General features: G+C 43.5%; 2 protein-coding genes across 2 annotated transcripts in view; one reads left to right on the forward strand and one right to left on the reverse strand.

The window, feature by feature from the left end:
- Positions 1-222: 222 nt before the first annotated feature.
- FZD5 (frizzled class receptor 5) lies at positions 223-4,819 on the forward strand. The gene has a single exon (XM_068138325.1). It carries the CDS (start codon positions 317-319, stop codon positions 2,045-2,047), a length of 1,731 nt encoding a protein of 576 aa, XP_067994426.1. The 5' UTR covers positions 223-316; the 3' UTR covers positions 2,048-4,819.
- Positions 4,820-8,192: 3,373 nt separating this feature from the next.
- The window catches only part of CCNYL1 (cyclin Y like 1), a 30,868-nt gene continuing 12,928 nt past the window's right edge, over positions 8,193-26,132 (reverse strand). Inside the window, exons 2-10 of the mRNA XM_068138326.1 lie at positions 25,906-25,980; positions 25,339-25,373; positions 24,260-24,360; positions 22,821-22,856; positions 21,686-21,737; positions 19,195-19,314; positions 17,132-17,298; positions 12,808-12,970; positions 8,193-9,961 (exon numbers count right to left, since the gene is read on the reverse strand). Of these exons, the coding sequence (XP_067994427.1) occupies positions 9,845-9,961; positions 12,808-12,970; positions 17,132-17,298; positions 19,195-19,314; positions 21,686-21,737; positions 22,821-22,856; positions 24,260-24,360; positions 25,339-25,373; positions 25,906-25,980 (866 nt within the window). The 3' untranslated portion in view covers positions 8,193-9,844. The remainder of the gene's footprint in view (positions 9,962-12,807; positions 12,971-17,131; positions 17,299-19,194; positions 19,315-21,685; positions 21,738-22,820; positions 22,857-24,259; positions 24,361-25,338; positions 25,374-25,905; positions 25,981-26,132) is intronic.

A 26,132-nucleotide genomic window follows, 5' to 3' on the forward strand; every position in this document is an offset into this window, starting at 1 on the left:
CGGCAGCGCGGTGTGCCGGCGGCATTTCGTCTCGCCGCATCGGGACCAGCTGCCCGGGCGGGGGTGGGCTCGGCGGCGGGCCACCGGGGCGGAGGCGGAGCCGGCGGCGGGGCACCGGGGTGGGGGCGGCCCCGGGGCGTTCCCGGGCGGGGCTAAGGGCGGAGCTTGGGCGCGGCTCGGCGCGGGGGCGCCCGATCGCACCAGAGCGCGAGTGGCGGTGGAGGCGGCAGCGGCGGTCCCGGCGCGGCCTCGCTCCCAGCGCGGCGGCGGCCACAGGTCCTCGGGGCATGCGGCGGCGGTAGGACGCGCGGCGGCAATGGGCGGCCGGGGGCTGCCGGTGCCGCTGGCGCTGGTGCTGCCGCTGCTGCTGGGGCTACCGGCGGCGGGGCGCGCCGCCTCTAAGGCGCTGGTGTGCCAGGAGATCACCGTGCCGATGTGCAAGGGCATCGGCTACAACCTCACCTACATGCCCAACCAGTTCAACCACGACACACAGGACGAGGCCGGGCTGGAGGTGCACCAGTTCTGGCCGCTGGTGGAGATTCAGTGCTCCCCGGACCTGCGCTTCTTCCTCTGCAGCATGTATACCCCCATCTGCCTGCCCGACTACACCAAGCCGCTGCCCCCGTGCCGCTCCGTCTGCGAGCGGGCCAAGGCCGGCTGTTCGCCCATCATGCAGCAGTACGGCTTCGCCTGGCCCGAGAGGATGAGCTGCGACAGGCTGCCGGTGCTGGGGGACACCGAGGTGCTCTGCATGGGATACAACCGCACGGAAGTCACCACCCTGCCGCCTTTCTTCGGGAAGCCCACACGCCCGGCCAAGGACGCAGGCAAAAACCTGACGCCACTCGATGGGCAGCGCCCCTCAGGACTGGACTGTGGCCGGACTTGCAAGTGCAAAGCGCCCCTGATCCCCATCTCCAAGGAATCCCATCCGCTGTACAACCGCATCAGGACTGGGCAGGTACCCAACTGCGCCATCCCCTGCTACCAGCCCTACTTTACTCAAGATGAGAAGACCTTTGCTACCTTCTGGATTGGTCTCTGGTCTATCCTCTGCTTCCTTTCCACCTCAACCACTGTGGCCACCTTCCTCATCGACATGGAGCGCTTCAAGTACCCTGAGCGCCCCATCATCTTTCTCTCCGCTTGCTATCTGTTTGTCTCCGTGGGCTACATTGTGCGGTTGGTGGCAGGCCATGCCAATGTGGCTTGCAACTCAGAACACCACCACATCCACTATGAGACCACAGGCCCTGCCCTCTGCACCATAGTTTTTCTTCTCCTCTACTTCTTTGGCATGGCCAGCTCCATCTGGTGGGTCATCCTGTCCCTCACCTGGTTTCTGGCTGCTGGTATGAAGTGGGGCAACGAGGCCATTGCTAGCTACGCTCAGTACTTCCACCTGGCTGCCTGGCTCATCCCCAGTGCCAAATCCATTGCTGTACTGGCTCTCAGCTCTGTGGACGGTGACCCAGTGGCTGGGGTTTGCTATGTGGGCAACCAGAGCCTGGAGAACCTGAGGGGCTTTGTGCTGGCACCACTTGTGGTTTATCTCTTCACTGGCAGCCTCTTCCTGCTGGCTGGCTTCATCTCGCTCTTTCGCATTCGCAGTGTGATCAAGCAGGGCGGCACCAAGACTGACAAGCTGGAGAAGCTCATGATCCGCATTGGCATCTTCACTGTGCTCTATACTGTGCCTGCCACCATCGTTATTGCCTGCTACATCTACGAGCAGCACAACCGGGAGGCATGGGAGCAGGCGCAGAACTGTTCCTGCCCAGGGGACCCCCACCATCCCAAGCCCGACTATGCTGTCTTCATGCTCAAGTACTTCATGTGCCTTGTGGTGGGCATCACTTCTGGCGTCTGGATCTGGTCTGGCAAGACACTTGAGTCCTGGAGACGCTTCACAGCCCACTGCTGCCGGGCCAGGAAACCTGCAGGTGCCTCTATGTATGGTGAGGCCAGCCCAGCACTGGCAGGCAGGATGGTGCTGCCCAGCATGGCCTCCTACCACAAGCAGGTCCCACTGTCCCATGTGTGACCAGAGGGAACCTCAGTGACCCCAGCCACAGGGAGGAAAGGGTTGCAAAGACCCTGGGCCACAGAAGGGGGGTTGGCCACTGCGTCATCCCCAGCATCCTCAGCTCCACCATGGTGGTGCTGCCTGGGACCAAGGTTGTGCACCTCTGGGGCACAGAGCAGCCACAGCTCCAGGCGAGGCAGGGAGACATGCTGCCAGCAATGCAGGGCTAGAGGGAAAGGGAGGCCTGGAGCCTGACGCCACCGTGTATGCCCCGTTTGGGTTCCCATGCCCTGGTTGAGGTCCTGATTTGCCTCTATTTGCAGGCCAGTCAGATGGCAGATAGCCTTCAAGCGCTGATTTGTGTTCTGCAGTGAGCCTCCGGGTAGGGCTTACTGGTGCTGGGTTGAAGGGGTGAGTTGCAGCAGGTAGGGTGGGTGGTGGCCCCTGACTCTGGGTGATGTGCTGGCACCTGCACCCAGACACTCAGCAGAGACCAGGGGAGAATATGAGTGGGCTGGAAAGAGCTGGCAGTAGGGGCTGCATTTCTGTTGCACTGCACCAAGGGCTTCCCAGGCAGAATGATGCTCATAGGGCTGCTGGAGTCCCAGAGCAGAGCTGCATGTGGCGTAGGAGAGGTACCCTCTCACAACACTGCTGCTGCCTGAGTGGGACCTGCATGGGCTGTGGGCTTAGGGGGTGGTGGTACTGCAGGAGGAAAGGGCTGCAGAGAGGAACTGCCACCTGGCCCTCAAGCGGAGCAGGGACAGGGTCCCAACAGTCTGCAGCATGGGCAAGGACCAGATGGTGACCCTGGAGGTCCTGTCTCATCAGGGCAAGTACATGCTGGCTGTCCCTGAGTCTGGTGCTGGTGGGTCTCAGCTCTGTGGCACCAACTCCCAGGTTCAACCCACTGCTCTGCAGTGGGTAGCCAGGTCTGCTATCTGGAGAGCAACTTGTTCTGGAGAGCTGAGGGGACACTTGAATGACAAGGCTGCCATCCCAGCACAGGGTTTGCAAGGATCCCAGGGTACTGTTGGCTCTGGCACTGAGAGCAGCCTCCTGAGCTGCCCTGTGCTTTGGGAAGGGGTTGGTGCTGCTCTGTGCTTCTCACCTCTGTAGCAGGATGAGTTTTTTTGCATCTCCCTTGTGCCTTGCAGGTTATCCTGGGTGAGATAGGCAGCCCCAGCACCCTGCCTGCCGGCAACACAAGACACAGCAGCTGAGTGTGGCAGCACCAACCCTAAAAGGGTGTTTGCACTTCTGTAGTGGGTAATGTGAGCATGGGGATGGGGGTGAGCCAGGCAGCAGTCCGCAGTCCCTGGGAAGCAGCTGGATTTTTCCAGTGAGCAGCTTCACTACTTCTTGCTGCTTCTTTCTCGGAGACAGTGCTAGGTTTGAGAATGAGCAGTTAATTTAGGAAAACTCAGCAGAGCACTTATACTCCCTTTCCTCCAGCTTCCAAAAGCCTTTTCCACTTCCCCAGGTCAGACAGCAGCACAGCGCTGACAGAAGTGGTGCCTGGCATTAATTGGTGGTGATGGCTGTGTTTCAGTAAGTAGAGTGATAGCAGGAGGGCCCTGTTGTCATCCTCACCAAATGCAGTGAGGGCCAGTGGCTCCAGCTGGCAAGAGGCAGCTGTCTCTGGCTTCATCTTACTTGTGAAAGCACCTGGGGGTTTATTTTATTTTTCTCTGTCCTACGTGGCAATCATTTATTCCCACCTACCCATTACTTAAAGTCTTTTTGCCCTCCTGCAAGTGTGGCAACATGACCTGGCTGCTGCTTGAGCACTGGAGAGCAACTGCTGGGTTTGCTCCCACTGGACTGCAAGGATTCAAGGTTGTTCTCAACACCTTTGGACCACTTCAGTCAAGAAGGTTTCCATTTCATTTTAAAACCAAAGCCTGGGAAGTGAAGGGACATTCAAGTGGCATATCTACTGATAAAGGTACTGCCAAGGTACCACATGAGTGTCTCTGGTGCACTGTGGCCAGCAGAGCTAGTGGCGCAAAGACTGAGGGCTCACAGGGATTTCTTTGCTGCACATATCAGCACTCTTGCGACAGAGTGCTCGCTCCCTCCTGCATGCTGCAGCACTTCATTGTGGATAGAATTGCACCATGGTGTGTTACAAACTGTAAATAGTTGTATTATAGCCTGCTTTGTACATACAGAAGTTGTAGTGACCTTTGATACGGGTTTGAGGCAGGTGTGTTCTCAGCAGTGAGGCAGGTAAGGTGCAGTGACTCTGTGGGTAGTCTCATGTTGTAATCCAGGGCATTAAATGACTCCAAGCTGCTCCAATCCATGCCTTGCTGGACTCTTCTCTTTTACAGTGCCTTTTGTAGATACAGATAAACTCACATCATGCAATAGAATGAAGAAAACCATGTCAAAGTTGGTATTTTGTTGCATTTTTTTCTCCAACGTGTAACTGCCTGTAAAGTTGTTTTTTTTTTAAAGAAAAAAGAAATGCACCATGAGCTAGAAGCTTGCCCACTGCAAAACACAAGAGCATTACAGCTTTGATCTAAGGGTAGGTTCATACAATCAACTTGTGTCTGAGCCTGGCTTCTCAGCAACAAGTGCTCTGTCTGCTGTAGCCAATTTACGTGTTGGGTTTTGTCTCTTACATTACTGATGCTGTTCAATGTTGTTTAAATAACTGTACTATATTTTGTGAAAAGATGAAGAAATTTTATTCAAAGAGAGGTATTGAGATCAGTTATTTATGAGGACAAAAAAAAAAGCAAGTGATGACGATGACAAAAGTGTGTGTTGTTTTCTTTGCTTATGTTAGAATATTAATTGCTATGAAAACTTAACTGTGGGGGGACAGGGAGGCCTGTGGTGGAGGGTTGTGCAGGGCCCCTCTCCCTGGGAAGCATGGGGGTGCAGGTAAGACAGCCATCCTTGCATGGTACAGGAGTTACCGTGCTCTGCGTGCACGAACCCCACGCAGCGCTGCCCTCAGCATGGGGCATGTCACTCACCTGTGCTCTCAGTGCTTGCATGCTGTGCCCCAGCCTGGGGGTCGCAGCCTGGCCCTGTACTCTGCAGCGGTTAGTCCTTGGGGGCTGCCTCAGTGTCTGGCTGCTGCCTGTGACATTTTCTTGACAGGCCAAGGTCACACCTCGCTGGTAGAAGAGGGTTAACTACCAACTTTTATTGGTGTGCTGCACTTTGCACACTATCAGTCCTTTGCCCTGCACTGAGATCAGACTCTGAAGTGGTGCCCTTTGATACTTGTCAGGCCAAGTAGATGACGGCTCTCAGCCAGACAGGAGCTGTGCTCTGATTTGAGTGTCCATGTTGCCATCTGCTGTGTGTTCTCACGTTGGGAGGAGCACTTTAGGAAGAACAAGGGGTTAAAGGCTGGCTCCCTGGTGACTAATGGTGTAAGATTTTGCTATCTAGTTAGGTGTGTAGGCACACATCAGGTCCCACTAGATAGGATCTCTTACCTGGAAGCAGCATTCCAGCACCCAGTAATAAACGCAGCAGCCACACTGACTCACCCAGTTCCTCAGTGCCTGGTGATCTGCCTCCCCCCTGCTCAAGTACAGGCAATTCATGCTGTCAGACACAGGGCAGCCGTTCTGGAGTGTGGAGAAGACATACACCATTTTAGCGGGAGGTTCTTACAGGGGAGCTGTGGATACTCCCTACCTGCCTCTGGATGTAACTCCCAACACTTCACTAGTAACCTTGTCATCCTCACCAACCAGGAAGTCACTGTGTCCTCAGCTCCTCAGTAAACAGGAGTTTGGCAGAACTGCCATCCACCACCTACTGTTTCCAAGCAGGGGAAGGGCCATGAATGTAGGCAGCTGTTTGCAAATCACCTGCAGGACCATTCCTGTGAGCACATGTATGCACACACACACAGAGCCTGGCCTAATGCTTGTGCTGCTGCGTCAGTTGTGCGCTCCGTATCCCATTTGGTCAACTTAAGCCATCCTTGAGGCAGTAACTGGCAGCTTTGGGATTTTGCTGTTTGCTTAACAGTGCCCAAGTAGCACAATTTCAGTGTGGATGGCATAGGGAATGTCAGTGTCTAACAGCAGAGGGACCATGCAGCTTTTCAAATAATTGGTAATGTCACAGAGTAAAAGCCAAAGTACTAGTTTAATCAGGAAAAACACAGAGCGAAGTAACACACAGCCTACCTTTTCTACAAAAGCAGCGCGAGGCTGTTCTAACCCTGTGACAAAAGATTCCACATTCAGCTTTCTTGAGCTAAACATTTGGGGGCAGTGGCAGGGGGAAGGCATTGTTACGTGCACTACAAATCACTTTGGAAGCACCTTGCAGTTCGCTGTAGATGGTCAAGCAACTTCCTTGGTGCAAATGTTTCCCCAGATAACATTACAGAAAGTCAGTCCTGCATAACACTATTGTAAGTGTCCTGTGGGAAATCCAGTGCAGGCCAGGGGTGGCAGCTACCTGGCATTGAACGCACCAGCTCACCCTGCCCCATGCACACCTTGCCAACACCCTGTGCAAGCTCTTGCCTCAATTGCTCTTCTGCTTGCTTATGTTATGCTTGGTGCCTATACTCTTATCCAAAAGCGATGGTCTTGACATTTATTCCATCCCTCAAGTGCTTGTCCTCTTAATTGCCTAACCCACACTGAAGCAGTTCTTGTAAAATTCCCTTAGAAACAGAATACACAGTTCCCTGTACACAAAGGGAAAGGGCTGCTGAAGCCCAAGGCCATCATGTAAGCTCACAAACATATCCATGACTTCCTGCCCCTGCTTACCATTGATACATGATGTGCATATTACTCTTGCTGGGCTGCAACATAGCTATTGTCTCTGCAGATGGTGTGATGGTGTTTACTGTTAAATGTGGAGTGCTGTCCTGGAACTGGACACAGGTAGAGGTCACCTCAACACAGATTAAATATTATTCAGCTGTTAAGAGAAACAAGGTACAGTGACCCTGTAGCTAGTTGCTCTTCCCTGGCAGCACAGGCAGGCAACAATCTCTGCAACTTGAGTATTCCAGGACTGTAATTTTCCTTCTGCCTTTTTGAGAAAACTGCTGCCAACAAATAAACAGTGACAATTACAACGTATCTCTCCCCCACCTGTTTGTCTTCCAGCAGAAGCACCCAAAACCAATTCCTTCTGATACAAGCACTGCTCAGCCCTTCCAAAGGGACCTGTATGTTTACTTTTGTGTACCTAGGACATCCACTAACTGCATGGGTCAGGACCTAACTCTTTTAGGGGGACCAGAATGTTAAACAAAATTGCTATTTTTCCTCTCTTAAGATGCTGAGCTGTAGTTGAGCCCCATTTAGCGTCAGCTAAACAGATCAAAATCCCATTGACAATGTGCTCTGGGCTATGCTACAGTAAAACTAAACCCAGTCACGGTTCAAGGCAAAATGAAGTTGGGAGCAGCAGACTCCTGCAGGATATATTGCAGAAGCAGCTGTCAGCTCGAGCTGTCATTCGCTGCCATCCAGATCAGCAGGAAAAGCCTCACTCTCATTTGGCAAAAATGATAAATGACTGCCCCAAGTTTCTGCTGAGCACCTTGCTGCTGAATGTGCAGAAGCAGTGTGCCAGCCCTCAGCAAAGTTACATCCAGACCGATCCCACAAAGTTAAAGGCATCTGGCAGTGCTAAGGAAAGAAAAGCTCATTAGCAATTAGGTCACAAGTCAAACCAGAAGCTGGTCACTTGTAGTTTCCAATTTAGTGCCTCTCAAGAGAAGACTTAAACATCAAATCACCTCCAGGGAGACTGGCCCTACTTAAAGGCCATTTAAGTGCAAAGAAACTGGGAATAGTGACTTGAGCAGCCCAAGTCAAATTCTAAATCCAAACAACATGTGGGAACAGCCAGGCAGCTGCACAAGACTCTGCCCTGCCTTCAGCTGAAGCAGGCTGCCAGGGCCTTGCCCCACATTGCCAACCAGGCAGCTCATAGTTGCCACATGACCTCTGCTGCTGGCTCCCCAGACATTCACAAGTCACTGTGATAAAATGAAGGCAAAGAGCTAGTACACGGAATGGAGAGGCTTTAAGGCTTACCACTGTGGTTTTTTTTCTTTTCTTCTCTTTTTTCATGCTTGAGAGAAGCACCAAATACTTGTGAGGGGGAATGAAACTGGACAGCTATACACAACACACAGTTCACCTTTAACTTTAATTAAAATAGAGTTTATTAGCTTTTCTTTTAATAGAAACATGAGAAAGGAAAACCACCTGAAGATGTAGTGTTATTTTCAAAACTGAATTGTGATCAATACCTGAAATGCCAAGTTCCATGGGTTTGGGAGCCAGGGGCTGGCATGTTTGCATACCACAAAAGGCTATATGCATCATTTTGAGAGCTGAGTGCAGCCAAACTGGTGATTGCACTCAGACAGCCCCACTCTCAAAGGCACATGGACTTGCTGTTCAGTGTAAGTTTCTGGGCCTTGGCTGGAAGAGGAAGTGCACAGAACCCGTGCCTTTCCGAGGGAGATCTGCTCCTAGGACAAACCGCCTAGAATCTATTTGGATCCAAGAAGGGAAGATACTACAAAAGACTTGTAACAGGAAGAGTCTAATAATACTTATCCTGTTTAGAGTTTAGTTCCAGAGTCTGAAAGTAAGCTCCATTCCAAAGTCTCAGAAAGAGTAAAACCCAAACCTCCAGAGCAGTTGCACAAGATAAAATTCACTTTGAAAACCAACAAAACTAAAAAAATGATCTTTATAGAAAGGTTTTTGATAATTCTCAAATGAATACAATTATTTTTCAACCTACCGTGTTAGGTAGTCAAAGATTTTCAAACTCATTACTGTCTCATTATGAATGTAAATCCCTCCCAGGAAACAAAAACCTGAGGAGAGCCAAATGGATGCACAATATCAGCTTTAGGAACTCCACTGTATATAGCACAAGAGATCTGCAGTAGAACTCAGACAAGCGGTGCTGCACACACACCATTCACCACTGGATTGCTACACTGTTTGGGATGGTGATGATGTTTCCAGACTAACTTTCCCATTCAATGCCTCAGAAAAATATACAGATTGCATCTCTTCCAGAGCAATGTAAGTATTAGAAAATGAGAGAAGCACCATAATTCACAAGAAATGCAGCATGGACCCTATACATTTTAACAATACATAAAACCATATCTCTGCCTGCAGTCAAAACATTCAGTCTTCTGACAATCTCTACTAGAGTGAAGTTGTGGGTGCAGAGTTGGAATTCCTTCCTGCTAGGCAGTTTCTTGGTTATGAACAGATCACCAATAATAGCAGCTTTTAGTAGCCAAACCAGGGAAAAGCTGTCAGCATGTGTTTATGCTACTGTTTTCAGCTCCAGAGTGGCTTTATACTTTAAGAGTTCCATGTTTTGTTTTGGTTTTGTTAACACTGCATCGACCTGAAATACAATTGCAGCAAGACTCTGGATGACAGGGGAGAGGAGGGAAGAACGTCTTAACTATACTCATGTGGTTAGTGTTTAAATTCTAAAATTTAAAACTACTTTTATTATTCAAAACCTCAAGAGTTCACAGCTATAGGCCTACATAGTAAGCAAACATCTGTGGGGGAGAGAAGGAGAAAAGTCTGTTTTTGCACCTCTGGATACATTAGAAGGAGGAGAAAGTTGATTTGATAAAGGTCTTGTCTCTTGCACTGAGTATGCTCCTCAAGCTCTGGGCTCCATTGGCTAAGTTTTCCCTCCTCTCCTCCTCCTGCTGGAAGACACCATCACCGCTGGCCTGTGTGCATGGAGTGGTGGTATTCCTCCAACTCATCTGGATGCTGGTTTCTGGTGCTGCACCCTTCTCTCTCCTCAGGAGAGTATGGCATTAGAACGGCGGATACCCACTAAGTTATCAGCGCTGAAAGATCGTCTCATAGCAGCTTTTGACAAGTCTTTGTATTTGTCTTCGCACAGCCGGGAGATAGCCTGCACAGCGCGGGCAGATACAAAATGGAAAGTACACATTAGGGAGGTCTGAACCTTTCAAGGGAGGTTTTGCAAGTCTAACACCATCACAGCAGGCACTCTGCAGCAGTGACACTATTGCTTTTTTACCTAGAATAAGAGGAAATAACTACTTTGGAGGGAAAATATTAAAAGGGTCTGTCCCCATGCCAGCAAGAACCCTATCCCTCAGAAAGTTTAAGCTGGTGAGCAGTTTCCATACCCAAGTACTCTCATTCTTTTATCAGTCTCGCTGTTTAATGGAAAACTCGGATCCATTTCAGACATAGGAGTTTGTGCAAGTTATGCTCAAAATTGCACCTAGTAGCTAGGTCTGGTGCATGCAATAGCACAGAAATTTTATTTGAAACGTGCAAAGATGCACACAGTCATTTCTGTGAGAGAAAAGTTCAAACTGAAAAGGTCTCTGCAATCCCTTGGGCACCCTGCCCTTGGCCACTCAGTGCAAGTGAGCCTAAGAAATGAAGTTTTACTAGGATGTCTGTTAGGCCTTCTCTGTGCTCTCAGCCCCAACATGCTCTTCCTGGGATCAGGCTCCTGAATAAATCGGAGAAGGGAGGTCAGCCCACTGCTTGATGGCATGGCAATAGCCATGGCACTTTAATACAGTTATTAAATATCAGTACGTGTGAACAACTTAGTATTTAACTGCTTTTTCACCCAATTATTGGCTTGCCTCTGCTCTGGTTCTCTAGCTAGTCAAGCAGCTTTTATTCTGGTGCAGCTATTCTAGTAACAAGCCTAATTATTTAAATCCAAATAACACAATGTTGTCCAGAAAACAGTGTGTCATCCCCTGTGCAAGGACCATTTCTGATTGGAGCCTTCAGGCATTATCAATACAAACAAACAAGGACACCTGTAATGAAAGACTGAACTGAATTTCAGTCCTGAACATTAACTTCCATTAATAATTTACCACCTATCTCCAGATGAACTTTTAGTCCTGCAATCAGCTACAAGCCTACACCTTCCCTTTAAGGCAGCACCTATTCAGCACAGCCCTGTGTTCTGGAAGTTCAAAAGGTGAAAAGCACTCCAAATGTGAATAAACATCTAAGTATATTTTAAAATAATTATTTACATTTATTTCTGCTGACCTTCTGGAGGCATGCATTTGGCTCAAGAGTGGCATTCTTTGAGACACTGGCGGCATGAGCTTCCAGTGCAAGACCAGACAGACTCTCCATCCTGTTTTAATGCTAGCACATCAATCATAAAGCAACCTGTGTTGACACATCTAGCCACAGTCACCCATATGGTATAAATCAGTTTTCAGTTCCTGGAATACTAATTCACTGCTCCACTCAGGCTTCTGTCAACTGCTTGTGTGCTTCTGGCTAAAAGGTTCAATTAAAAAAAAAATAGCAAATGGTTTAAATATTAAATAATATTTTAGAATTAAACCCCAGAATGCCCAGAATATATGCATTATTAAATGCATTGTGCCAAATCAGAAACTGTACTGAACATTACTCTGGTTTTAAGTACCAAGCCCCCACATGCTAACAAAGACAAAAAAAAAAAAAACAGGCTCATAATCTGTAAATCATCCACTTAGGCCTGGGCACTGAGCAGTTCAGTAAACAGTTTCCTGTGGAATATGAACTGCCCTGCAATCACATTTACAATTAGTGACAGTGTTAGCTTAAAGTGCAAGAAGAAAGGGTAAGGCAAAGCAGAAGAGTTTCACTGCTTAACTTTAAAGGAATTCATACCTATAATTTGAAACGAGCAGGAGGATCACACTGATTCGCAAAGTTCAGACACTTCTGGCAGCGATAAAATAAAAAAGCCTGGCACTGGGCAGAATTATTGAGGGTGGACAACAGAACAATCTAAGCCAAGTATACTGTAGCACATCCCTCTTTGAAAGAGCCTATTGGTATCCGTGTACACAGGGCCTGTGGTAATGCCTTTGTTGAAAGGTCAACAGAACAACATGCAGAGTCATCAATTAAATCTGGACAGATGAAAGGTTGCATTGATCACACACAAAATTTTGCCTGGGAATCCATGTAATTTAGGTATTTTTGAAATCCCTTAACACATCTCCAGCAACTAGTAAAACTGACTCCACAAAAGTTCCACTTTTTAAAAAATATGCCTTCACACCAAAGAAGACCACAGGGACTCACAGATGGGCAGCCTTTCCCATTGGGCAGAAGGAGCAAGGACTCCTCTGGACATTCTGGACTCCTAAGAAGTGACTAATAGTGTGTATATATATATATATATACACACACACACACACATACACACAATATATAATAGAATAGAATAATCCAAAAGTTTATCTTAAAGCAATGTGTCTTTGGAAAGGTGAGGCTCTAAAAGTTGTGAATACACAAAAATTTTTGAAGCAGTCCCCAGACAAATGGTTTATTAAACCATGAGAGCAGTAAGAGTCCTCCCTCTAAATCTAAAAGCAGCTGTGCAATGGGATGCAGTGCAACTGTCTCTAGGTGCTTGGAATACAGACTATGACCCGAGAAGGACAGACAATCCATTACACTAATCCTTTCAATCTAAGTAGCCTAATTGAGCTATCCTTCCCAAAATATTATCCATTTTATTTTGCAATCTGCTAGACATCCATAATCTGTTCTCTCTCTTCCTCAGAATGTTACCTAAGCTTATGTGAGGCTTTAGAAGTGCTAACTGTAGTTATAAAGGGGTTAAATTTGCCTTTAAGACACCAGTGTAAAAACTTTTCAGTTGTTCTAACTGCCACTTACGATTAGCAACAGATGCTCTTGCTACACATACAGATAGTGTTCCCTACTCAGCCAGTCTCAGACCATTACCTCCAGTTTCTGTGCTCTCTCTTTACTGAGAGGCTCCAGCAGAAAGCTCAGGTTATTGTCATCTGCTAGGGAGCGAAGATCAAAGTAGTATTTGGCGTAAACACTGGCAGGAACATTGATATTAAACTGCAATAGCTCCAAGAAGTGTCTTTCCATCTCATTCCTAGGAGGCATAAGGGACAGGAGACAAAGGAAAAAAAAGATTATATTAGCTGGCTGAAAACACTGAAGAGACTTCAAGCTTGTTTTTAAACCCAGCAACTTTGAAATAGTCATCGAGAGCTTTGCATTATTAGTTTTGAGAGACAGGTCATTCATTTGTGCTCAAAACAAGGTGCAGCTTTTGAGTCTTGGCACCTCCAGCTCAGAGAGAAAGGTAGTGCCCTGTCATGCACTCGCTTGGCTGACCGGGGAGGTTCATTCTTCGGAGTTCCATTAGTGCAGCTGTACAATTCATGCACCATTCTCACTCTTGTACGGCCCCACACTATAGTGATCAGATGAAAGGAATGATGTATGCTATTTATTAGCTCTGAAGAACTTGCAGACATTTTCACCAGGCTGATAACAGGAAGGGGGTTTATTGAAGTAGAGGCGGACTAACAAAAGGAGTAGGCAGATCACCACGGCAACAAATGGATCTATGAAGAGCTGCTGCTATTATCTCACAGAAAAAAGGCTCTTGAAGCAACATGGATTCATCTCCAATAAATAAATAAATAAGCAGCATTAGGTGGGAGAAGGAATTTTCTCCTCAATAGCATTAGGCAGGATAACAAAGTACTATGTCAAAGGGCACTGTCCAGTTTTTACACACTGGGCAAAATATTTGGAGGAAAGTGAGGAGAGTGCCATGACATGAAAAAAGCTGCTTCTGCTACTGTACCATGGTCAGCTAAATCAGAGATATTCTGCAGAAGTAAACCAATGTTTTACAAATGATCCTAAAAGAAACTGGTGGTACCCAGAACAAGCAATTCAGTTCAACACTGAATGATTGTTCCTACTGGTAGTATACCAGCAGCCATATGGGTCAGCTGTGAATATACTAGAAGGTAAGTTGCACAATTCAGTTCCAAGGCTATTCTTGCTTTTGGCAAAGTTTTAAAAATAGAAGTTTTGCCTATCAGAGGGGGAGGAATGAATTAAGGATTCATCCAGGTTGTGTCCTGTACTGGATGGTGGATCCCAATATGAATAGTGGCTTTGTGCTTGCTTCTAGCATAGTGGACTTGAGTATCATTGAACCTAGTGCCAAAATTAATTTCCTGTTCATATGGTCATAAGCCTATAGAAATGTAAATCAGATAATGTTTTGATGATCAGCTGATCAGAGCTTGATTTACCCTTTGAATAAACGTCCTTTTTGTACTCACCAGGCTAATACATTTTAATTGTATAAAAACACAATTCTTCATTGGATTAACAAGTCAGTTAACAGTGGCTGAAAACCTGAAAAGCACAATGCCCATGCGTCTTCTGTGTCTTATTTACAAATAGATGTAGCCAAAAGAATGAACAGCATGTGTCCCCTTACAAGCAATCATAGTGAGATCAGCAGCTGCACAGCTGATTTATTAGCAATTATGGCTTCACACTCAATGCAAGTTTTGACAAAGGACAACTTCCCCTTCCTTATATCCACCTCCCCCTTCCTCCCAATAGAAATCAGTAAAACAAAAAAAACTCTACTACCCAAAAGCAAAAAAATACTTTTAGTAAAACATCCACTTTTGCTTTGGTCAAATAAGGGCTCGTGAAAAAGAAAGTAAGACGAATGCTTTACCTTTGCTGAGCAGGAAAAGAATGAGGCAAACTCACTCACCTGCCAGTTACAAAACTTGAATCTTGTATCTTAATAAACTTTAACCCACCAGCAGTTTCTGTGAGAGCTACAGAGCAGCAAGGTGGGGATGCCAAACAAGCACTAAAGAGAGCGTTTGGTGGGGACAAGGTGCACCTACACTGCCTTCAGAAGGAGTGCCTGGCTTGTACACATCCATCCACGTGCACACATAGATTTGCAAACTGGGTGAACTGACCCTGGTATAAAACCTTTTGGGGTATAATTCTCATTTTTGACTCGCAGTGGCTCAACAAGAGTATCCATCAGGTTAGTGATATCATTCAAGATACGGGCCAAGAAGCAGATGCACCAAAAGTTCACAAACCCAACTTGCCACCAGTCCAGATAGGCCTTTACTGTGCAAAGGAATGGCCCACCCAAGGAGTGATACCTGGTTGAGTCTCGCCAAGAAATCTTTATCTGGGCAACTACTGCAGGGTTGGGTGAACTTTTTGGGAGCATCAGCAGCCATCTCCAACATTAGAAGGCAACTATGCCTGAAATCCTCTGCCAATTGCTTTCTCTCAGTACTGCCTGTATTCGGAATACCCAATACTTGCCATCAAATAAATAGTTTGAAAAATATTGGAATTACTAAAATTCACAATTAACCACAGTATCAACTATTAATTGAAAGCAGACTTAGAAGCTTAAAACTCAGATTTCCTGACTATTTTAAGTAGTTTTCCAAGGTCCTTGTTACAGTGAGTACACAGGAGTGGTGAAGGCTGCCAAACTACAGCAGGGTGAGGCCTGGGATGGAGACTCCTGCACCACAGTCAGACAGGGGTTGTACGTTTTCTGCCCATACCTAAATTCAAAGGTCTGAATAATTTGAAATCAGATGAGATCACAAAAATCTTATGTTCAAATTGGAAGAACAAACAAGCCTAAATTTAGTCTATTTTCCTTACTATGACCACTGCTTTGAAAATATAAGTATTGACAATTTCAGGAGATTCAGCATCAGCAACAGAGAATAAACATCCTACTTGTTACATATATTTTCAGCACTATCAGTTTGATTTGTCTCAAATAGGGCTAGAAGAGGAGACATCAAAAAGAGCACTCCTAGCATCACTGACCCCACTTCAGTCAACCTCAGAGTTATTTGCAGCAGCACTTCAAGTATGTTCCTCAGATAGATGAGCACTCTGAGCCAGGCTGATGATGTTCTGTAAAATCACTAATTGTGCTTTCCTGACAGCAGGGCTGGCACAGCCCTGCATTTGGAGACTGCGAACACACAGCAAAGGGCATGTGTAAAACAGTACTACGTTTTCTCTTGCTTTTGCAATGTGAAATGACTTGAACAACAAAAACCGGTTTGATGCAGATAACCCCCGATTTTCAGAAAAGCTGTCCCCATCTAGAATAAGCAAAACTGGATATTCCTCCTCATAAAGAGTCCCAGGTAAGTGATTATATACTGTATTTAAAACATTAGCTTTGGGCTTGAATCCAGGGGAGAGAGTTTGGGGCAAGAACAGACCCTCTCACATAATGTAGCCTCCCAGTACTGTGTGCAAACCTCTACTACCTTGGTTGACATCTTGAAGCTCTCAGAGAGAGAACTTTGTGAGGAGGAATTTAACAAAAAATCTTAATGGGCCAAATCCACTCTACATAGTACATCTAAAGCCCACAGTACGGCCCTGGAGCCACAAGGATGAAACATCCTCAAACTGCAGAAACTGTAGGGCTTAAAGTTGAGTACACCAAGAAAAGACTGCAGATTCAAACCTTCTGGAAAAAAAAATTATATCTACAGCTGAGACAAGAATATGTACAAGGAACAGCTGTAAACAAGCAGAAGATTGAGAACCTTGTTCTCAACACTGTAGGTAAGTCTAAAAACTCACCCGAAGAAGATAAGCGGTAGCAGTAGCTAGATGTTACCACAGATACAAACACAAATGGCACCTGTCATCCAGCAGCAGCAGCTAGGAATTCAGACCTGGAGATATTTAGGCCTTAGCTACATACCAGAGCAGAAACATAAGCCATAAGATTACCCTGCAATTTTTGAAATTCTAAATGAGAAGAGGCAGGGAACAGATTTACTACACCTGCTTCCCTCCCACCCCCAAAAAAACAGGACTTCTGGTAACATTTTAAATTGGGTACTTTAGTGTTACACCACTGCAAAAAATTAATGTAAATGGCTATATTTATCACTGGGGAAGAAAGTGAAGAAAACTAACTTTGAAGTTACTCACCTAAGTAATTAGAAATACTACTACAGGTTTGTCTCAAAGTAGGGTTATCCAAAGTTTCCTAGGTTAAAAAAGGGAATGAGGCTCGACACCAGATATATATCATGTACATACATCATAGCACCAGAGACAGACACTTTTTCAGTATGATCACCAATGCTGCCATTTAAAAAGAACACACCAACCAACCAAACACAACAAAAAAAACCCATACCAAGACAAAAAGCCCACCATGGCATAATAGCCAAACCTTGCAACTTACATGTCTTCAACAGTAATGTCCTTCAGTATTTGGCAATAATCGACATTCCACACAGCCTGATCATCCCAGACTTTAGAAGCCAGCAGAATAGCTCCCAGGACTATCCTCTTCCAGTTACTAGGGCATATGTCAATCTCTGCATAGGTTAAAAGCCTTTCCAAATAAACCTGTAAGAAAAAAACCCAACAAAACAGGACCTGGAGCTAAGTTCTGAGCAGCAAGCATTCTAGTCCAATACAACTGTTTTATCCCGTTACCATTAAGCGTGTCAAAATTAATATCAGTAATTACTACTTACACTTTAGAATCCAAACTTACAGGAGTTACAGGTTCCATTTTTATTATAACACAAGAACTGCACCACCAAGGTATATAGTAAAGATACTGAAGAATCATTTCTGAGCAATAAGCTCTGCTGTTTCTTTTTGTTACCAGTTCCCATAGTCACTCAACATCACACTAGCCTTTCATCATGGTTAAGCAGTTAGAGCTTAACAGGAAGTACTAAAATCTTCACTGTGATTTCTAATTGTGGGACAAAGATGGATTAATTACTGTCTGAATGAAAGGCACCATAGTGCTATTTCTACTTAACCCTGTAAAGAACAGTCTTCACTCCACCTGCAACAGCCTTCATCTTCTCTTTCATCTAGATCACCAACTGCTTTGCTACTGAAAGATATCCAAGGTCATGATATGTCTTCCTCCCACATAATCTTTAATCAGCCCAAAGATGTTGAATTAGTCCCTTGAAAGTTTTCTGCTATTTCACACTCCTATAATGATCCATGAACTAAGTAATTTGCACCTTCAAATTTGCATACAGATAGTTTAAGGGACAGGACATTAACAACAAAGTCCAAAGTCCTAATGAAACTTTAGGGGGTGCAGGAAGCTGTTGTACAAGTCTAAAAGCAGAATCAATCTTTATTACTAGGGTTACCCTGCACCTTCATCCCGTTCTTGTAGCCATCAAGTGGACTAAAGGTGTTGCTATAATAACAGAGCCATCTAGTGGTAAAAGTCACTTTAAAAACTAACTCTTGCTACTATTTGTCGTGAATACCTTGGCTGACTAGATTGGCCAGGGTCAGACATCATCTTGTTCTGTCAAAATTGTTTTTGGAAAAGGCCAAAACATAAAAATACTTTGAGTTTCAAAAGCTTTAATTAGCTGACTCATTTATTACTAACGTTCTGATTGAAGGGAGTCCTTCAAGTTGAGTTTGCTCAATTGCCACATTGTCTTTTGGTGACAGTTCTCTTCTGTTCTCCTTTTAGACTCTTTCAGACAGAAGCCGTAATGAAAACTGAAATCTAGGATTCAAAGTGCAGTTTAAGAGATTGTCTAATGCAGTCATACTTTTTTTTTCCCTCCTTTTTCTGCATATGTACATGTATGCATATGTGTCTGTATGTATAATCAGTATCACTGTCAATTTTTTCTATCCATCTTGCTTTCTGAAATCAAATAACAGAATATGAGATTTTCTTAACCTTGTTCTTGAGTTACAAGAAACTCCATGTCACCTGAGAAAAAAGTTATAGCCTCTTTGGTTTAATAAAAAAATATTGATAGACAGGTGGCAACAACTGGAGGATGTAATAATGGGAAAGTTCATCTCATGGAGTTCCTGTAGTATTGATCCCTCTACCCCCTAAGCATTGTTACTTGCACTGTTCTGATTAACACATTCAAAACTCCCACTTGCCTTTTCACACAGGCAAAATAAAAGATGTCCTTGCATATGACCTTATTATATCCCACTGTTCTGCCTTTCTGAAACTTCTACAGCAAGTTATGTATTATGAAACAAGCAATTTTTGGACAAATTAAGCATTACATATTCATAGATAGAAAGGTAAGTAAGTTCCTTTTTAGTTAACCACTTCTGTGACTCGCTTGTATGAGTACTGACCTCACTTGTACAGTGTCTTCATAATTAACATGGTTTCATGAGATACTGTAACTACTTAAATGTCATTTCAGCTCAGTTCAGTCATTGATGGGAGGAAAAAAAATGGTCCAAAAACTTCAGTATCAATAATCAGGTATCTCTTACCAGTGTCACTATTGCACATTCAGCTGTCAACTGTGCAGCACTGAAAAGTGTCCGAACAAACCGGTAGATGTGCTTGTGATCAGGGTCATGCTTGTAGTAGTCATCTGGAACTTCCTCCCGCTGAAAGAAAGTTCACTGATTTACTGAAAATCTTTAAAGTCAGTATTAAGTAAGACAGAACAGCCACACACAGTTGTTTCTTCTCACTAAGTGTATAAAACCTATCACAGAGGCAGGACAACAACTATATACTGAAAGAAGCAAGAAGCCTTGCAGTATTGTGAAAATTCAAAACAGAACACAAAAGCTCTCCTCGTTGTATTTTTCATCGAAAGCTTTTTAAATCTGCAATGCCTCGACCATGAACTACCATCATTATCACAGGTGCTAACTACTGTCCATGGAACATGTTATACATTAAAAGAATTTTCTTAAAGAAAGGTTTCTCTCTGCAAGAAAATCAGATACATACACACTAGAGAAGCACTGGCTCTTCAAAAGGGAAAATTAAGAGACTTTGAGATTCTCCTTACAGCTGAGGAAGAGTCGGAAAATGTGTGTCAATAATTCCGTTACAGGCAGAAGTGAAAGATAACTTACACTGTCTTCATAGGCCTTGTTCTTGGAAGATTCCAGAAAGACAGAGCTAATGAACAGTTAGATTTAACTCTCACACAGTGCTAAACTGTTTCTAAATACAGGGGGAAATAAAAGCTTAGAAATAAACAGCCTATAAATGCAATTCTAAAGTTAGTGTCTGAGAATTCTGACCCAGGTTCCCTAGACATTCTGATATTCAGCACTCTTGCTGGAAGGATGAAACTTCAAGAGCTCCATCTTTATGCACTCGTTCTGCAAGACTCATACTCAGGTTTCTATCTACAGTCCAAGTTAGACCTATAGAATAGTAAAGGTACCAGGGAGAACAGCACAACTCCTTGACATTAAATAAGTAGTCATAAGCGTAAGCGAAGCAAGCATTTTCATACAGTTTTGTAGCTTAAAATAAGCAGGTAACAGTGTCAAATAACATGAAGAGGTTAAGTTAACTTTGTACTCTCCTCATGGCCTTCTAACACAATACTAATCAATGGAGGTTCTTTTTCAGAGTGAGCATGAAACATTAGGAATAATGTGAGCAGGATCCTCTTTGCATAATTCCTGTGTTATGAGTACATTTTTCTGAGGAGGAAAGGACTTTCAAGTTATTTCTTGCTACTAGGGTCAATAGAACCTGGATTTGGATTGCTTGTGACTGAATCTATAGAGGACAAGGTGTTCAGAGATTTCTTAGAGCTAATGAACCTTTGAAAAGGAACTGTAGGCAACTAGCCATCGCTACAAGCCATTTGTATCTTCCCCCTCAGAAGTATGGTGTACAGTCATTACCAAATTTCTGTCTGTATACTGCAGTAAGGTTAGAGGCCTACATGTAACATTCCCTAGAGGACATGATTTTCCTCTATTCATACTCATTAAATATGAGGTTGGCTCTGCAAAAGGAGCAAAAGATGTCAGATTGTTACATAATGAAAAGAAATTGACTGATGAAATAGAATTCATCTTACATAAATAATTTTCAATGTGAAACGACTGATTCACTGTCAAAACAGCTAAGACCAGTCTTTTCTCTTGAAGTGGTACAGTTCATACAATAAGTCTTCTACATAGCTCTTCTGAAGTTCATTGAAAAAACCCTGCATTTATTTAGGTGGACAATTCCATGATTAGGGATAAAATGCTAAGAAACTTAAAATATTTAGTTGTGTTTTAAAAACTGTTTATTAACAAGTCAGATCTGTGAGAGATTGAGCTGCATTTACTCGGGTAAGTAAATTTTTATAGACCATAGAGCTTTGCTAAATTAGCTTCAAATTAAAAACAAAGGAAGCAGTTCTGTAGGACGGCCATTAAGCCGACTGTTCAAACTGGACATAAAAAGCACACATTACAGTCTTGAACTTGCTTGTACTAGCAGGTTTTGCATCTTAAGATTGTCTCATAACATGTACCAGAACCAGTCATATTAAAATGACATGCTGAATACTCCTAGCTGTTATTGCAAGCAGCACTAAGCATATTTGCTTTAAAATTGTGCCTTTCAGGTTTTGTAAAGACCCACCTCACTGTCTCGTGCTTTGTGTGAGGTTTTGTGTATTATGTTCTCCTGTTTGCAGTCATTTGAAGAGGTTAGTTACAGATCTACTAACCATGTCTTCCTAAAGACATAGGAAAGACTTCTAAAGCAGTGTTAAGAGAGAGGAAGAAAGGAGTCAGACAAAACTCAGACATGAAACATGCAAGAATCAGCATGTGCTTGATTTCTATACAGAAAACCAAACATGTTTTGCAACATTTAGAAGGACTAGGTTCTATTCATGATTGAGCTGATATCAAAAGTTCAGAGCATAGTTTGCACTGCATTTTGTATGTAAAGATACAAAAATATGTACATTGATAAATGTTCAGAGGACAAAAAAGTTACACTTACTGTGAGAGGATGAGATTTTTCATCAAAAATATCCAACGATCTGTCAGAATCTCTAGAAAGCAAAAAATCTCTGTTTTATCAAAAGAAGTTATTAGGTAATGCCATGGTCCACTAGAAAGTACAATTCATTAAAGAAGATAAGGGACTTGCTTTATAGTTCATCTTTTTGCAAAATATTTATAGACGAGATCTTACAACTGAATATTTAAGAAGCTTAACAATGAGCAGCCATCCATGCTCTCATATTATGCTTAGTACAGTTCTCCCTTAAAATGTGAAAGGGTCTCAGTAATAGTATTTATTTCAAAAAGGTTGCTGCAATTTTGAAGTGTGTTATATAACAAGCTACAGTGGCAAGGATTATTTTCACCTGGGGCAGAGTGCTCCTATGCCCATCAAAACTAATCTGTAGCTTTTCCTGTATACAGAGCTAAACAAAGCCCAAAGACTAATTTGTGGCAAGTGAAGTTCACTCTGTTTTCACTTTTTACGCTTCATTCTTGAAGCATGTCTCTTGGATGGTGCTACTTGAAAGAGTCCAGCGCAGAGCCATGAGGATGATTAAGGGAGTGGAACATCTTCCATACGAGGAGAGACTGAGGGAGCTAGGACTCTTTAGCTTAGAGGAGACTGAGAGGTGACCTCATCAATGTTTATAAATATGTAAAGGGTGAGTCCCAAGAGGATGGAGTCAGGCTCTTCTTGGTGATGCCCAATGACAGGACAAGTGGCAATGGGTGGTAGTTGAGGCATAGTAAATTTCACGTAAATATGACGAAAAAATTTTTCACTGTGAGGGTGACAGAACACTGGAACAGGCTGCCCAGGGAGGTTGTGGAGTCTCCCTCTCTGAAGATACTCAAAACTTGCCTGGATGCGTTCCTGTGTAATCTGGTGTACGTGATCCTGCTCTGGCAGGGGAGGTTAGAAGAGATTTTCTTTTGAGATCCCCTCCAGCCTCTGATGTATTACTGACCTTTCCATATCAGCTCAAGGAGGAGTACAAAGAAGAAGCAGGTACAGCATGAAGTGCCACATTTTTCAACTCCTTTAAGTTATACTAGCTGAAGTGACTGAGCTATAGCCTTAGCTCAGAACAAAAGCTGTTGTATTTCAGCAAAGCCAGTTCACTCACCTGTTCTTTATATGGTAGAATATTGCTAATGTTACACTGGAAAAAAAAAAAGAAAAAAAAAGTACTTAAAACAATATTCTTTGTATCAGAATGCAGTAATCACTGGCTTCCTCTCATGTTCTCAAGTACTTTGTGTCTGAAAAGATACCGGACAAATAAAACTTGCTAGCCAACTGTTACATTCATGGTGCAGGTATTTGTGCTGTGGAATAAGAGTCACACCACATTTTAAATACACACCACTTCTATTGCCTGATTAGGTGACATTTATTGAAAATGTGGACTATTGGCAACTGAAATATAATAGAAGTTCTCCCTAATGATACATATACCATTCTAGAGATGCTGCTGCTGTTTTAATTCTGTATCTCTGTCTAATTTAGGATCTGTCTAAAAAAAAAAAGATAATTATTGAGATATTAAGCCAGCATAACTCAACAAGGGGACATGAAAAGAACTCAGTCTCTGCTAAGCCAAGCAAGGCCACAGATTTCATTCATCTACTGTGGCCAAATTTCAGATAATTTACTGGCAGCAGGAACACTGCCATCACAGGAATCCATCGTGATCTGATCTGTTGTCAGCTGTACACCACTTAAAAATGGCACTTGGTTCCCAAATGGAATTTGTAGGCTCTTTCTTCTCTAGAAAAGGAGTGTGATGTGCTAGATACTTTTGTCTGAAACCAAATTTTAAAGCAATGAATAGACTTAGACATCTTTTAACTCTACAAAACTGTTAAAACAGTAAAGCCCTCTGGGTGTGAAGATACTTTGCCTTCCTTTCCCTTCATGCACAGTAAAACTCAATTCTCAGCTCGTGTCATCTACGAACAAAGAACTGTCTCTCTTGTACCCAGAAGAATAGGTCAAACAACCATATCCATTGGAGAACCAAGACTACCAGGGAATTATCAAACTACCTAAAATAAGAACCACTAAAAAAGGTAGAAAGGCTAGAATTAAACTGGAAGCTGGCAACATGCTGCTATCGACAGCTAGAGGGCAGAAGAACACCACTGGCAAATACCAAACCCCAGTCCTGCAAGCTTTACCTGCAACTCCGTAAAAAAATCCATTTTCAAGTTTTCCCAGCTCGGGAGTTTTGGGATTTTGGTTTCAATGTGAAGCCTTTGAGCTCCCCATGCCAACACACACCTTTAAACCCAAAATGCCGACACTTCTGCACTGCCTCAGATTCGCAAGTAAACTACTTTGAAATACAACAGTATGTCAACTCTGTAACTCAGAAGAAACAATCTTGCTTCAGCAGCCATAAGTAACCAGACCTCTCCAACCCTTCCATGACAGACTTGAATAAACAGTGCTGTGGTCCTCTCATTCAAGCGTGCGACTAGCTTTGCAACAGGCAAGATCACCACAAAATCCCAAATAAATCTTGCAGTACTACTCAGCCCCTTGATGATAAATGATTCTTACCACTTTATTGTGCTTCTAAGGTTAGGCTGACTGACAGTGCTGTCATCTATAAATATTGTTGAGCATGAGCTGTATTTTTTTGTAAGCTGTCCAGGAGAAATCTTAGGGGGGTGGGGGAGAGAAAAAAAAAAAAGAAAAAGTGAACAGAAAAACATTGGTTTAACACACTAAATACTGGATTTACCTCTCAACTAGCTGCTGCAGAGGTCTTCATAGATGAGTACTCCTGTTATGTACGCTACCCTATAACCATCAGGTTCCTAATGATACCTGTTGTGTAACATAGGTTTATACATCATCCCTTGTAATACACAAAATTACAGTAATCTACCCAGTTATTGATGAAATTTAATCTTTTTTACATATATTTTTTTGAAGTGTCAAAGCCAACTAATATGTGTGGAAGCAGCTCCAAGTGCATTTTCAGATATTAAAATGGATGATTTATCACTTGTTTATCATGCTGATGATGTTTGTTCATCATTCTTTTCTCATGCTGGATACATTTCTTACAATAACTCCTGAAATAATGCTCAAACAGTAGTCACTTAAGACTCGTAATTTCAGATGAGAAATTAATCCAGTTTTATTTCTGTCTAAAAAAAAAAAGTAGATACATTTTCTCCTTTGCTGTTCTGAAATGCTCAAGACTGATACAAGAACAAAAAAGATCCATTCTTAATCTTTTAGAATAGAATAAAATTAACCAGGTTGGAAGTGACCTTTGAGATCGAGTCCAACCTATTATCCAACACCATCTAATCAACTAAACCATGGCACCAAGCACCCCATCCAGTCTCTTCCTAAACACCTCCAGTGATGGTGACTCCACCACCTCCCTGGGCAGCACATTTCAATGGCAAATCACTCTTTCTGTGAAGAATTTCTTCCTAACACCCAGCCTAAACCTCCCCTGTGATGCTGTGCCTGCTTATTTTTTAAAGGCAGACAAAGATAATTTAGTTTTATCTCACTAAGGAGGATTTGGAACACATGTAGTATACCTAGAAGTACTGCAGTTGTTTCTTGAATTTGTCTCAGCATGCTAATATTATCTATAAAGATTTTGTTTTACTTACATGATTGATGTGGTTACTCTTCCTCTTCTCTCGCACTGAAAAGGGAGAAACAGCATGACTTGAAAGGCGTCTAAATACACTCCCAATTTACATTCAATAAAAGCAATTCTATTAACCTAGTCTTCTCAAATGTATGAGTATTAAAAGTTCCAATTTTTTTTAGGTGTCTGAAAAAGTAGTTTGAGTTAAAAATACTACTTCCAGCTTCCCATATGCACATACATTTAGGGACTGGTCATAAAAAAACCTACCACGGCTTGAAGCTTGAATTACACAAGTGAAGAAAGCTTTTCTCCTTCAGGCTACTGTGATCTATGCTTTTGAAATCTTCTGATATTTAAGTGTTCAGAAGATCAAGTGATTCTAAGCATTAAGTAAAACAACCTATGAACACGTTTATGTCAACGTACAAATTACCAATCCCTATACTTCGAAAGAAGTAAAGCAATTTAAATGTTCCCAAGTTGTATCATTAAAATGGGCTGTTATTTTTCTAGTTTTTCTCCCACCTCTTTTTAAAATCAGAAAAAAAAAGCAACAAAAAAACCCCAACAAACCACAGCTTACCATCTGTTTGTGACTTGCTCAGGAAAATTGTGCTTGCTCTGGGATGATCAGATGGATTAGATTCCAAGGCTAAATCTGAAACAGAATTTACAAAAAAGAAGAGACCTTTAACAGAAGAGGATGATTAGTGCAACAATGCCCACACAGCCTTAAAATGCTCAAGCAGAGTTATGGAGACACTATCAGAAACACATAGAACAGGCTGTCTCTAAAGCAACATCTTACTT

The sequence above is a fragment of the Melanerpes formicivorus genome, unplaced genomic scaffold, assembly GCF_026170545.1.
Source record: "Melanerpes formicivorus ecotype bairdi unplaced genomic scaffold, bMelFor1.0.p_v2 SCAF_5, whole genome shotgun sequence".
NCBI classification, from domain to species: domain Eukaryota; kingdom Metazoa; phylum Chordata; class Aves; order Piciformes; family Picidae; genus Melanerpes; species Melanerpes formicivorus.

Excerpts from the sequence above, each read along its gene's own strand:
- FZD5 (XM_068138325.1), top strand. The coding sequence starts at position 317 with ATGGGCGGCCGGGGGCTGCCGGTGCCGCTGGCGCTGGTGCTGCCGCTG.